This window comes from Durio zibethinus, chromosome 1 (genome assembly GCF_047325235.1).
Source record: "Durio zibethinus cultivar Kanyao isolate XHJ-2024 chromosome 1, ASM4732523v1, whole genome shotgun sequence".
In the NCBI taxonomy this organism is placed as follows: Eukaryota; Viridiplantae; Streptophyta; class Magnoliopsida; order Malvales; family Malvaceae; genus Durio; species Durio zibethinus.
The window spans coordinates 32457719-32473181 of NC_143162.1; the positions used below are offsets into that span (position 1 = coordinate 32457719).

The window sequence follows — 15463 nt, forward strand, 5'->3', positions numbered from 1 at the left end:
AAGCTTATAGAGGACTCTAAAGGCTGCAGAAGCTTCTGATTTTTATTTTTTTTTTACATTTAAACAATTTTTTATAAAAAAAAAAAAAGTGTCAAGCAATACTGTCAATCTGAAAGTCAATTGAGGGAGTAAAAATTTTGTTTCAAAATTTTACCCATACAATTATATTTTAAGACAGATTAATTGTGATTCATTTAAAAGTAAAGGGACAGCTTTTATTGTTCTTTATAGATATTGATTATGAAGGCAAGATAGCATATCATAATTTTCTTTACCATCTGTTATTAATTTATTTCGCCTCTTCATCAATGCACATTTTATTTCGAAATTCTATCATTTATACAGATAAACATAAAACAATGAATATTTTTTCGAAGATTGTAAACATCGTTGATCTATTAAGAAATGAAGAATCGAACAATTCATTGTTTGAAAAATAAAACATAAGCTAGAAAACTTATTATACAAGGAGAAAATATTACTGAAAAATGAAAATAAACCCAGCCAATACAAGTTGCATTGCATACCATGCAAATTATGGAACAATATAAATGCAAAGTATTACTCACCAAAGTTGCAAGTTAGCTGTCATCCAAATTTAATTAATTGAGACTAAAAAAAGAAATTAGAATCATCACAGGGTTTGGTTTCAGTAACAGAAATTACCAGTGATTCATTTTATTTGACTGTTTAATATTCAATTGGACAATGCTAAACAGTTGTAATTAGCCATTTATAATACAAAACAACCCTTGAAAATTGTAAAATTACACACCATTTATTGTGTTTGGTTGGACAATTTGGGATTCAAAGATTAAGACTGTTTAGTTCTTTGGCATGTTAAACTTTCATACTGGTAAGTAGTAAAATGTAAGGTAGTGAACAGTTCAATGATTTAGTCTAGTGACAGATCATGGGTAGGTACAGTTTTAAGTAAATTCATCAGCATGAAATTAGCGAAGGGTTGACCTGTGGCATTGGTAGACGCACCAGCCAGCTGTCAAAAATGGCAGAGAAAGGGTGGGAGGTTGTGTTGTGAAGCGCCATGGCAGATCCACCTGCCAGCCCAATCATGGAACTGACAGTAATAGCTATTGGAAGGTAGCTGCACTTCATATACTGTATATACACTTACTAATACCAGCATACATTATCTAAGTCTACAACATGGTGTCGGTGATGATTAGAATACTTTGGTCCCCCTTGGAATTGTTCCCCCGGGCCTGCTCTGCCTGTAGCTGGGCCTCTACTTTTGATTGATTGTCGATTCTTCTGCCAACTGCCATGCCAGTCACCCTTGACCTGTACACAATTTTCTTTTTGTTTGAGGGGTGGCCATCATGGATCCCAACTACATTTTTATCTTTCATATGCTTCGAGAAAAAAAAAATCTGATCAGGTAATATTCTTGGTCGGTACATAAATATATTTTGTATTTATATATCAATATAATTATATTATGATATTTTTTATATTTTATATAATTAATATAAAATAAATAAATATGAATATATGTATTTAAAAGGAATTCAGCTTTTTGGCATCGAATAATCTAGACATGGGATGGACAGCTAGATAAATCCAAGAAAGGGAAAAAAATAAAAAAGAAAAACCCAAAAAATATTTATCAATAACAAATGAAAAATCTACAATAACCAGAGAAAAGGAAACTCTAACAAGTTCATACCCTTTGAAGCCTCTATCACTAATTTTAAAAAAGGGCTTGAAAAGGACAACTCACTCTTATCACATCAATGAATATGACCACCCAAAAAAGGGAAAAAATGGGGAAATTTTGGGGAAAAATAGAAAAATAAATAAAAGGCATCTAAGCCTAAAGTTGCTTAACCGTCCATATTTCCATTATCCCATAAAAGTCCTCATTTTGACTCTTTTTGAAGGGTTGTTGTTACCTAAGTGTGAACTGGCCTGATTGCTGGCACTGGCAAACCGAGAAAACATGAGGGACTTGCTCTTACACTGCTGCAGTTCAAGCACTTTCCTCCATTTGCTGTAATCCCATTCTCAATTGGAGTCTCAGCGATTGAACATTTTACTATTGAATCTTCAATCACAGGAATATCATTGTCTTTAAGCAACGTTTCAACAAAGTTACTCTCATGATCATCCTCGGCGTTGTTCATAATGTCGTTGATGTCATTGTCATAAACATTGACTTGGTCAGCCTCTTCCTGTGCTTCTTCATGATCAATCTCATGATCCTCAATATCATCAATCTCATCGTCATCCAAGGGAACAAGATGCAATGTTAAACGACCATTGGATCGGTGAGCCCGGAAATATTCCTGGTGTCTAACCTTCTCTTCTCTAAGAATCAACCGCCCATCACTAGTGCAATACCTTTTCAGCACCCAAGGCATATGAGAAGGCAGACTCTCGGTGGAAGCAAGCGACGGTATTGGCGGAGGAAACTCTCTTTTAATCAACCTCCTACACCGTTGTTCTCGCTTCCCACGGCTTTCACTGCAAACCCCAGAATAATACTCATTAGTATCCTTATCACCACCATCACCACCAACACAAACGTCTTTGTTATTGTCGAGATCAAAGCAACTCTCCATGCCAATGTAATCACCGACCAAAGAAGAAGCCGAAGGGGAAACAACGCTTGAAGTCATCATGCAAGAATTGCAATGCTTTTCAGTTTGGTTCTTCTTTGGACATATGGTTAGGGCTTCAAGGCCAAGCTGTAGATGTGACGATGATGCTACTGTTGCACATCTCGGGAGCTGCATATCAAAAGATCAATTAGGATATTTTGGTTTTTTTTTTTTTTTTTAAGTAATAAATCTAGAATTTCATGAAGACAAATTGTAGGTAATCAGGTTATAAATAGAGAGAAGAGAGGAGTATTAAAGAGATTGAAAGATGGAAAGAGATGACAGCTAATATCTGTGACGTCAAGATTCGGTTTTACTTATGTGGTATCGACCTAAATTTTTTCACAAATTTGCAACTCTCATTACCTGTTTTTTAAGGTTTAAAAAAAAAAAGTATTTTAGTATTTGAAACATTGAAACATTTTAACAGGGAAGAAAGACAAGCAAAGGGGACAACTGTTTTTTTTTTTTTAGTGCTGCTAAATGTGTTTGAGTTTTTTTTTTTTTACATTATTTTTTTAATTTTTTAAAATAAAATTATTTAATTATTTTTTACATAAATTTTTAAAAATAGATTTCAAAAAAGTAATAAAATTTTTTGAAAATAAATTTTTAAAAAATTGTATAACTTTCCAAAAATAAATTTTCAAAAAGATTTATAATCTTTCCAAAATTTATTTCTCTAAAAGTTAAATTTTTTAAAAAGTTTATAACTTTTCGAGAATTTATTTTTAGAAAATTATATATGTATTTACGGAATATTATAACTTATATGATTTTCTAAAAATGAAATGGAAATTTATATATCTATTTCTGAAAAATTATATAATTTTATGAAAATTTATTTCTAAAAAATTATAAACCTTCATAAAGTTGTGAGAAAAATAATTAAGTAATTTTATTTATAAAAATTTTTTAAAAAATTTAAATGTTAAAAGAAAAAATAAAGATGCATTTAGCAACATTTTTTGTTGGTGTCTTTGAAATAGTTTCATGGTACACGTGGCGATAATGTTTACACATGTGATCTCAGTATATTTTGCACCTCTGCCTAAGTTTTATGTATTTCGGTTGAATATCTAATTTAAAGTTGGTAGATTTTTTATTTTTGTATGTAAGAATAATTTAAAAAAAAAAAAAAAGAACCCAAAGGATCTGTTGATAAGAGTCCAAAAGGCTTGACGGTGAAGAATGACCTAACATATATCTGTCATGCAAACGAATTTTATTTCGGGAAAGTAAATACTTCCCCTTAAATATATAACTCAAAATTTTTATTTTCTTTGTCTTTTCAAGCAAGCCCTGCAAAATACTAACAAGAATCCTTAATGAGAGAATACTTGATGATTGTACTAGTATTTTATTTGGAAAATAAAATAATAAAAAAGCCATGAAAATTAAAATATATAATAAAATAAGAAACATTCGAAACGTGTTTCACCCTTAAACTAATGACTGTAATTTTTTTAATAAAAAATTGCAATTTGAAGATAATACAAGAGATTACAAATGTTAAAATATTATCTCAAATTTTAATTATTTTCAAAGAGAGTACAATATTCTCCCAAACTTTAATCTTGTTTCAAAACTGTAGTATTTTATAATTACTTATTATCAGAAAAATGAAAAGGCTTAGATAAGGAAAGAGAGAGAGAAAGAGAACGTACCAATATTAAAACCCAAATTCACTTGCATTTGAATTGAATTGAACTCCTTCAAAACCCTAAAAAAGAAAGAGAAAAAGAAAAAACCCATATTCAAAAAGGTTTAACAAGTTTATAAAGAAATTGGAAATGAAGAAGAAAACGACTGAGAAATTGTAAAACTTACAAAAGAAAGAAGAGATGATGAATACATTTCACACAAAGATGATTTATAAAAGAGAGACAGAGCAGCAATTAACAAAAGCATCGCTGTGAAAAGGTATATTAGTAGTTTGCTTTGATTGACAGATAAAATGTGACGTTTTTCATGCTTTTTTTTTTTTAATAATAGAAGAGAAATTTCAAAAAAAAAAAAATTAAAGGAGCCTCAAATCTCCCTTTCTTGGAATAAATTGCCTAATTTTAGGCGAGGTTTAAGGGATTAGGGTTGTTCATGGAAGGGATATCTCCCAAGTAATGTGTTAGCCATTTATGGGCTGCTTCTAGATTTTTTTTTTTTTTTTTTTGACGAAAGGATAAGACGATAAGGATAATATTTCTTTGTCATTTAATTTCGAAAAGGAAAAAGAGATTTTGGAGACAAAAAAAATAATTCCATGAAAATAGTATTAATAAGAATTTAAATGATTTTTAATTAAAATTTAAAAAGATTATTATTCTATACAATCATGATGATGCATCTAATCTTTGAATAGTATACTTTATTAATTATTACGTGCTCATATAACTATATGATTATATTAACTTAATGAATAATATTGACTTCCCTTATTTTTCATTTCTCAATACATTTCTTCAAAAAAAAAAAAATCTCAATACATCTTTCTTGTATAGTTAATAATCAAAACTAGAATATTAATTAAAATTTATTTTTAGAATTTATATTTGATATATTTCAATATATAAATTCTATATATCCGATGATATTTTTGAATTTTTGAATAGCATATTTTATTAATTATTATGTGTTCATTTAACTATATAAATATGTTAATGAATAATATTAGCTTTCCTTAGTTATAATTTCTCGTTACATCTTTCTTATATAGTTAATAATCTAAATTAAAATATTAATTAGGGTTTATCTTTAGAATTTATATTTTTTAAAATTTATATTTAATCCACTATCATATTCAAATTTTATATAATATTAATTAATCATAATATGATAATCATACATGAATAACATAAGTGTACTAATATTTTATTAATATATATGTTCAAAAAATTAATACTGATTGGATTGTGTCAAAAAAAAAAATTTTGAAATTGATTGGATTGTGCTACTTGAATTACATGATAACGAAAAATGAAATTTGGAAGAATATTTGAGATTTAAATTATGGTATTTATCGACTAAATTATTATTTTCACCAAATGTTAGGCAAAAATTGTTTCATGATTGACTATGTCAATTTTTGGTTTCTTTGTTGACTAAATTTTATATAATTTGTGTTATTAAAAAAAGTCAAAAAATATTTGTCAGCAATATATTTATCCTTTTAATTGTTTTAAAAAATAAAATAAAAAATAGCACTATTACATAAGGGGTGTATTTGAGTGGAGTGAACTTAATACATTGCTAAACTCGAAATCAAAGATTCAAAGATCTTATTTCAATTCAAAATTGATCAAGTTTTGTATTTCATTTTCGAATTTGACTTAATAATTTTGTTTGGGTTACTCAAATTTTGTTTGATAAAATAATAAATAGAAATATTAACTATTATATTTTTATTATATATTTATATGTTAAAAAATTAAAAATTTAACTAAGTGCATAACCTCTTGAGTTAAATATTAAAATATTTAATTTGACTTGTAATTTAATTTTGAATTTGAGTAAAAAATAAACAAGTAAAGCTTTGAATATTCATGAGATCTGATTAATTCATGAATAATTTAACTCTTTTAATCTATTATTATGACTAATTATCTATAAATAAATAATAAATTCAAACATTTTAAGATATTCTTTGAATGAACCAATCATTTGAACATTTCATATATATATATATATATGTATTAATTTTTTTACTGTTACCACAATGTTCCAAAAAGAAAATAAGTGATTAATTTAGTAAAATTAAACAAACAAAAACAAGCAACCAAATTAAAAGAATTCAATATTTATTTGGCCCGAATTTACGTATTTCTGTCGTATTGATACCTTAAAAAAATATTTACTCAATTAAATACTTATAGTTGTTTTACGTCACACACTTTATTCCTAAAGCTAACATCGTTAGCTCAATTGACTTTACATTGCATAAAGAACTAATCATTTAGTGCCACATCATAGCCATACAATAAGTGAGCCTCACTGCCAAATCATCACTACAATCAAGGCTAATCTTCTTTTTTACCATTTGATGTTTTTAATTAATTAATAATAATAGATTTTGGCCAAAAAAAATAAAAAATCATAGCCCAAATAAAAAAAATAAAAGCAAATGGAAAGGGACCCTTAAACAAGAACAAGAAGTCCACCGTTCCAAACCCGCCGTCTTCGCCATCATCGATAAACTTGAGAAGCTTCCTCAGCCTCTCTCGTCCGCCATCTCCGACGAAATCTCACTTGTCTTGCGACGTTAAACCATTTCACCGAACTAAACAACTTCAGATTACGTGATAGACGACGCTGCCAACCTGCTTAGGGAAAGATTTGGATTTGATTTCGATAGTGAGTGGACTGTTGACTTCACGGCCTGCCGATTCTAGTTAATTATTGAGATAAGATTTATTAGTGAGTAAAAACTTTTACGTTATTAAAAAATTTAAATGAAATATTTTTTATATATAAAATATCTAAAATTTTAATTTGAATTCAAATAATATTTAATATATATATATAAAATTTTTGGTGTATTTCGATAAATTTTAAGTGTGGCAAATCTTTCAATGGTATCAGAATTAATGTTATAATTTCGAGTTTCAGTGATGTTACTAGAAAGGAGATTATAGGCAGATTAAAAGTTGATCACATCTATCAACTTTATATGCTCGAATATCAATATTAAAAAATTTAACTTAAATGTAACGAGTATATGATAATATGCAGAAGTGAAATATTCAAGTGAATGATGTATGATGTATTGAGTCAATTTGAACTGCAAGCTTGAACGAATACTAAAACAACTTAAGTGGTAAAGTTAATTGCTGTAACCTAACCTAAAAGTACTCTAGAGATGTGAAGTTGTTTGATTAAAGAAGATCTTAATAAGATTTAATCGTATAAGAGAACTGAAGTAGGACTTGATTAAAACTAACGAATGAATAAAAAATATTATTAGAATAAAATTTATATATAAGTAAAAAATCTTAATCATTAACAAATTTGAATAAAATATCTTATATATATATATATATGAAGAACTCAAAAACTTAATAATTTAAATTTTTAGACTTAAATGATATTTAATATATATATATATATGAATTTTTTGATATATTCTTATGGACTCCAAATAAGACGAATCTCTCAACTTTAGTCTGACGAGAATGCTTTACACCACTGCGTCCACCAAGCTAAGCTTTGGCTTTATAACTCTGATCAGTCCATTGATGCTGACTTTATCTGTAATAATTCATTTGAATTATGTTATGAATCTTTTTTTTTAGTTATAGTTAAATTTCTGAGTTTTTTTTACTTAGGAGTTTTTTTTTTTTTTTTGGTTGCATATGCTGGGATGAAAGAGAGGCTTAACAAAATTATGGCTTTAGATTACTTTACAACCATTTCGGAAATGAAGGTTCATGTTAAAGTACTTTACAACTTTGCATTTTATTTCCGATATGTGTTTCTATATACAAATTTTGGCTTCCTTTTTGTGCTATACTTTTTTTTTTATGGGTTTTATTAATTATTAATTTTTTGAAAAAATTTATTATTAATTATTTAAAAACATTAAACGATTAAAAAAATAACCTTAATTCTGGTGATAATATGACAGTGAAGCCCACTTATGATGTGGATACGATGTGGTACCATATAATTGGTTTCTTGTACCATGTAAGGATGTTAACTTTTGAGGTGAAGTATGTGAACAAAAACACTTATTAAATATTTAATTGAGTGAAAATTTTCTTTAAATATCCATACGACCAAAAAAATATTTAACACAAATCAAAAGGAGGGGTGTCGAGGTTGGTAAGTCGTAATCGCATCATTTTTTTCCCTTTCTAAAAAGCTTACTAATAAAAGAAACCCAAGTGCTACCACGGACCGTCCGTTCCCCCTTTTCGACACGTATTCAACCAAGACCACCCTACATGTCTCTCCTTCATTGGCTCATTCTCTATCAGAAAAAAAAATAGTATTCAAATTCCATAATCCTCCGGTTATAAAACAGCACTTTGCCTTTCAGGTGAACACACCTTTTAAAACGTCACCGTTCTAGGCTACTAGTCTATGCGCACTGCGCATCCCTCTCCCCCTCCAAAAACCCAAACCAGCTCCATTGATTTAACTCTGCAAAACTCAAAAAGAACTCTCAAAAACTTAAAACAGAGAAAAACGCGTTGTGTGGATAAATGCAAGGTGATTTTGGTTCTAAGCGTTTGGCATATAGTTTGAGAGTCGTCGGCGGTCACAATTTCGTCGAAGTTGATTCACAGGTTCTCAGACGAGGCGAAGGTGCGTTGAACCGCTCGAAAAGACAATGCGGATAACCGTGTCGTCTCGTGGCCTAAGAGGAATAGCTTGGAGTACTTGGAGAGTTGGAGTTGCTTATACTTAACGATTTGAAGAGGTCGACGATGAAACTCGGCTCGCGGAACGTTGCTGTTTCCTTCTTAAGGAAGCAAAGCTTATTGATAGTTTAAAATGTGATGTATTTTATGTTACATAAAAATATTTAATTATTGATTAATATTTATATTTTAAATAATTATATTTAAATAAAATAATTATTATATAATAAATTATTATAATTATTTGAAAATAAATATATTATTATTCATAAAAGTTATGGTTATATAAAAGGTTATGATTATATAAAAACTTATAATTATTTGAATAAATATTTATATCTATTCATTCATTACAAATAAATTTTTTAATGTAACTATTTTTATTACTTTGATTAGAGAGTTTGTGGTTTTGTGGTACCTTAAAGATATAATTACTTTTAAAAAAGTGTTTTTCATGTTTTAAAACTAAAATTATTTTCAATTATTTATCTTTTTTTATTTATTTTTCTAACAATTTAAAGGTAATTATGATAAATTTATATTTCGCATGAAAAAAATATAAAGAAAAAAATTGATATGATTCAAAGATCAATATTAGAGAAGGCTCAAGATGTCAAAAGATTAATGTTTTCATGGACCAAAATGTTAATTTTCATAAAGATCTTCATTAAAGATATGTATTTTATTTTTTACATAATTACTAGTAAGAAGATTAACTGAATGAGATAAATACATTAACAATTAATTTTATTAGTATGTAAAGTCAAAACACATATGCAAAATATTGATTACATTGCATAAGTTTATATATATATTGAAACTGCTCCATAATTGAGTTTAATGAATTGTGTTATATCTATTTAAAGAAGCTTATAAAGACTGAGATGAGAAACAGTCTAAAAACATAAAAGAGAAAGACATAAATTGATCTACAATCAAAAGAATTGTCACTTGTTATCAAGTAACGAAGTAAATTGAAAAAATGGAATGGCCAATTGTTTAATTGTCCTATTTTGGTTATATATAGAATAGGTAACTTGTCCCATGATTTTTATGAAAACAATCAAAAATAGGTAAAGGAATTTACCATGACAAATTAGATGTAAGTGAAAAATACATGCAAAAAATAAGATTTGATTACATGATTAGTTTTATTTTTAAATCATGGCATAAAAATTGAGATAATAAGTTAAGTCAAGCTATTTGTATGGTTCTATCTTTGTTGGTTTTTTATAAATCAAAGGTTGATTTTTTTTAATTTATTATTGGTTTAAATTTTGATTGGTGTTCATGAAAACCAATTAAAATTAAATTGATATTTGAAAAAAATTATTATTAAAATATGGTGTTTCATGGATTAATTGGTGGATAAAAAAATCAAACAATTGTTTGTTTTATACATGAACATAAGTTTTATTATAAAAAACATAGGCAATGTGACATGTATTTTACCTATTAGGTGTATTACATTGGAAGTGATTTTACAAAATAAAATTTTATTATGAACATTCATAAAGTGAAAATTATAAAAAGCCGTTAAAGAGTTAATTAATGGTTATACAAAAGCATTATTACTATTTGTATATGGGAGATTGATTAAAAGGAAAGGCATGTCATAAATGTTAAGACACTAACTAGTTACCATAGATTTGAAGGAAACTCTTGCAATGTGTTATTGGTCATGTTTATGAATTTGAAAAGTTCTAAGTTGGAATGCCATGGAGAAAATGACACAGTTTGCCATTAAAATAAATAAAAATAAAGTTTATTTTAATGCAAATAGAGATAGCTTCAATTGCCCAAATGGCTTATTGGTGAAATAAATACTAAACACAAGATAGGTTTCTTATTACTATTTTTCTAATTTTTATATTCTACTAAAAGAATTGATGATTAATAATTCATTGGAGACCTTGAGTCTCATTGAATTTTGCTTATTTATTAACTATTTTTTAATCTTTTGATTTTAAATTAAATTATTTAATTTATGATTTATGATTTTATGATATGTCATATGTGAATTTTCTTAATCATGGCATTGAATGGTTATGAGTATAAAATGAACATGGAGTACTTGCTAGTTTTAGTTATGAATCTTTTATAGCCTTGTTAAATTTTAGTAAGACTATGATTATGAAATCAAAATGATAAATTCTTTAGAATTATTTTAAAGCATAAAATAAATTGTGAATTTATAAATCTTTTCGAAAAAGAAGCAAGTATATATGTTCTTATCATAAAATTATATTTTATGGTCCATATTCCATGATTGCATTTTATTTATAAGAAAAATACACATGATTCATATTATTTAATTTATATAATATTGTTTAAATCAGAAATAAACATATTATTGAAGATAACTTCAATTCAATTAAAGAAGTTATATAACTCTTTGTAACTAGTTAAAATGCTTTCTATTTGTTGGGTGGAAAGTTTCATGTATTTGATAATTTGGACACAAACTTTGTATATAGTATTGTGTTGTTATACAAGAGATTATGGTTGTTCTTAATGACATAAACCATGGTGGATATTGTTTTAGTGTCCATGATAAAATAACTGTATAAGTATCCATGATTTGATATGAAAGTTTCAAAAGGAAGCTATAGAAAGTATGAGTTTGCTAAAAGAAAATAATTTTGAAGATGATTATGTTTGACATCATACTTATTGATGTATACTCTCATATTGAGATAAAATATAAAAGTTTTGAAACTTTTATGAAAAGAAAATATTAAGATATATAATATTTACTAGTTGTTTCTCACCAATGATGGATTTGTAGGCCTTCTATTTAAACAAAAACAACCACTAAATAGTGAAAAATAAATGAAATGACAACTTGATTAAGTATATATGATATCTTGATAATTGAATGAGACATTCTTTAATAAAAGAATGTAAATTTGCACATAGTGGGGATGCTAAGAATTAAAAGAAATAAAAATTATCACCATAGTGTTGTAAGATTTTAATATAATTTTATAAGCAAATTATACAGGCTAATAAGTTTAGTATGACTTATTAAAGTAAAATCATAAAAGGTCTTTAAATATCTTAAAAGGATTAAAATGGCTTGGTTTATTCATTCAGTTTATCAAATTGTACTAAAAGTATAATTATATTAAAGATGTATAAAAGTATGAAAATAGAATGGTTAAAATTTATGTGTAGAGTTGTGGCCATAACGAATACTATCTATTTCTTAAAATGACAAGAATGAGGTAACAATGTATAGAGCATATAAATGATATGCAAAATAAAAAGTTTGGACATACTAGCCTAAAGTGATTATATTAAAGATTCAACCTCAAGTGGGAGTAATTATCATAAAAAAATTGAATTGTAAGATATTTGGTTAAATAGTACTACAAATAGAATGGATTTAAACCCTTACTATTAGACACCAATAATAGGAACCTAACTTTGAATTAGTAACCTCTAATTACAAAGTTTAATGGGTGAAAATAAGTTATTGTTATGTGTTTAGTAAGCACTCGTAAAATCCATTCAAATTTAAAAACTAGTGTGATACATTTCAAGGGGATGATAAGTTTTTATACTCTTAATGAAATTTTAAATGTCTAAAGCAATAGAGCCAAAATGAAAACTCTACCTATATAAACATAGAAGTGGTGCTGCTTTAATAAGAAGAATTGAGGTTTTTCTTGTAAATATTTATGAATAGGATGAACACATAGCCATAATAATACTAAAGTGGTTATAAACCTCTAATAGAAGAATAAATAAGTATTATGTATGTTATATCATCAATTCTAACATTAGGAGTTGAGGTTTAATTTACGGACACTATCATATTCGTTAGAATTCTAAGATACATGTACTAATTGAAGGTTTAAATCGAGAGATACCTTTTTGTTCATAATCTTTGTTTATGTCAAAGGTTAAAGATTAAGCACCAACATTTCAAACTAGTGGAGGATTGTTGGTAGTTAAGAATGTGGTGCATCCCACATTGAATAGAAAATTTTAATTATTGATGAATAAAATTAATTTTTGTATTAATTTTATTCATATTTTAAATAATTATGTTTGAACATAAATAATTATTATATAACAAATGGTCATAACTATTTGAATATAAATAGATTATTGTTCATAAAAGTCATGGTTATATAAAAGGTCATAACCATTTGAATAGAAGTTTATGTCTGCTCATTCATTATAAAAAGATCTTTCAGTATAACCATTTTCACTACTTTTGATGATTAGAGAGTTTGAGGTTTTTATATCATGTAGGCATAATTGCTTTTAAGAAAGTGTTTTTCATGCCTTAAAGCCAAAATCAAAAGTAATAAAAATGGTTATACTAAAAGATCTATTTATAATCAATGAATAGACATAAACTTCTATTCAAATCGTTATAACTTTTTATATAATCATGACATTTATGAACAATAATTTATTTATATTCAAATAGTTATGACCATTTGTTATATAATAATTATTTTTGTTCAAATATAATTATTTAAAATATGAATAAAATTAATACAAATATTAATTTTATTCATCAATAATTAAAATTTTCTATCCAATGTGTAATGCACCACATTCTAAACTACCAAAAATTCTTTACTAGTTTGAAATGTTGTACTTTAAGAATGTTGACAAATAGAATTGTAGTTTCTTTTTCCATTAGAGGTGGTTGAACTTGGAAAGCAACATTCTTCCATCTTTGAGCATATTTTCTGAAGCTTTCAACATCTTTCTTCTCTATGCTTTGTAGAGACAATCGATTTTAGGCAAACTCTATGATGTGCTTGTATTGGGTTATAAATGTCTTAATCAGTTCTTTTCATAAAGTGATGCGAGTTCTATCTAACTGAGTGTACCACCTCACAACGAACCCTTTAAGACTGTCTTGGAATACATAAATCAAGAGCTTGTCATCACGAGCATCGATAGCCATTTTTTTGTAATATATAGTGATATGGGTATTGGGCATTTAGTCTTATCATATTTTTCAAATTTTATGACTTAAACTTAGGCGAAATAATAACATCTGGTACCAAAAAAAAGCTCTAATGCATTTATAGATCTATAAAAATCTATTCTCTTAATAGCTTGAAATCTCTTATCTATGAGATCCATCTTTTTTTGAAAACTTGAATTTCTTATTGCTTCAAATGAACTTTTTTTCAAATTTTTTTGGCTTTTTAAGATCATTCAGAACTAAAACTGGTGCAACTATTGAAGGTATCCTAGGATAAAAGTATGCCTCAAAAGGTGGTACTTACTATGATTATGCCCCTTGAAATACTTGTAAGTGGGATTCTTTTATTTTTTTTTTATTTTTTCAATATTTTCATTATCTAAGTTCTATCTTATTTCATCTTGATTTTTCTCTATTTTCTCAATTAGGCTACGTTGTTTTGGCTCCAAGAGTGGCAAATAGATTACCTTGACGACCAAACTCTTTAACTTTTATTACCATATTTAAGGATTAGAATGATGTCTAGCTACAAATTTATGTAAAAAAAGAAAAAACTATATATGAATGGATGAATGCATGCATTAAGTATCACATAATAAGAAAAAATGAACAATAAATCTTTAATTAAACATTAGAAATTATAGTAACAAAAATATCCAAAACATTCTTTAAAAAAAAAAATCCTAAAATCTATTGCTTGGTCCTATACTTCAACTTTAAAATCTTGGTGTTGCCATTAATAAGTTCTTTAACTAATACAATTTGGTAATGAACTCTCAACAATATTAGGCTCATTTTTGTCCCTAAAACTCAATCGGGTAGTTTTGATTAAACCTTGTATTTTATGTTTCAAAACGAGATAGTTCTTTGTTGAATGGCCCGCATTCTCAAAATGATAATCACACCAAGCATCAACATCATACCATTTAAGATAAGAAAGTTATAGTAGCTCTATAAAAATTGATGCAATCAGGTGTTTTTTGAAAAATAGTGAGAATATCTGACTGTAAGTCATAAGGATTAGATCAATGATATCTCTCTTTCTTTTTTTAATTCAATGATTTTTTAGGTTGAGCAATTGATTGACTTATATATGCGGGTACTGGAGTAGAATTAGGTGTATATGCTTGAAGGTTTATTGAAAAATTTGGTTGTTGGATTAGATGATAAGTACAAATATTTTTGAATGCATTGTATATGGTAGGATGAGGATATCGATTCAATCTAATTTGTGCGGGTTGAATGGGAATAGGTCTTGCTTAGGATGTAAAAAAGGCGGTTGAAAAGTAATCAAATGGGATAAGGATGTGGGTGTAAAGCAATTTATGGTACCTATGTGAAATTAGAAATTATTGTCTTATCCACCTTTCCTTTAGTTTTGGTTTTCACTTGCCCTACTGGTAGGACTTGGATAAGTGCTGGCCTTTGATGTCTTCCAATACATAGACAAGTTGGAAATGATGAAGATTTTTTAAAATGGATATCACAATTTTTAACCGTTTTCAATAGCTTGGCAAGTTATGTCTTCA

The 15463-nt window shown here is 27.1% G+C and overlaps 1 protein-coding gene across 4 annotated transcripts; it reads right to left on the reverse strand.

Moving 5' to 3' along the window:
- Positions 1 to 672: 672 nt before the first annotated feature.
- Positions 673 to 4722, reverse strand: LOC111311264 (uncharacterized). 4 transcript variants are annotated; one of them, XM_089765146.1, is made up of 3 exons: positions 4452 to 4722; positions 4289 to 4344; positions 1410 to 2750 (listed from the first exon to the last, which is right to left on the reverse strand). In XM_089765146.1, exon 3 carries the CDS (start codon positions 2640 to 2642, stop codon positions 1914 to 1916), a length of 729 nt encoding a protein of 242 aa, XP_089621272.1. In that variant the 5' UTR covers positions 2643 to 2750; positions 4289 to 4344; positions 4452 to 4722; the 3' UTR covers positions 1410 to 1913. The 4 variants fall into 4 exon arrangements, with proteins under 4 accessions (XP_089621225.1, XP_089621205.1, XP_089621272.1 ...); XM_022910639.2 differs by having other exon boundaries at positions 4484 to 4718; XM_089765099.1 differs by lacking the exons at positions 4289 to 4344; positions 4452 to 4722 and adding an exon at positions 673 to 1302 and having other exon boundaries at positions 1914 to 3051.
- Positions 4723 to 15463: the final 10741 nt, after the last annotated feature.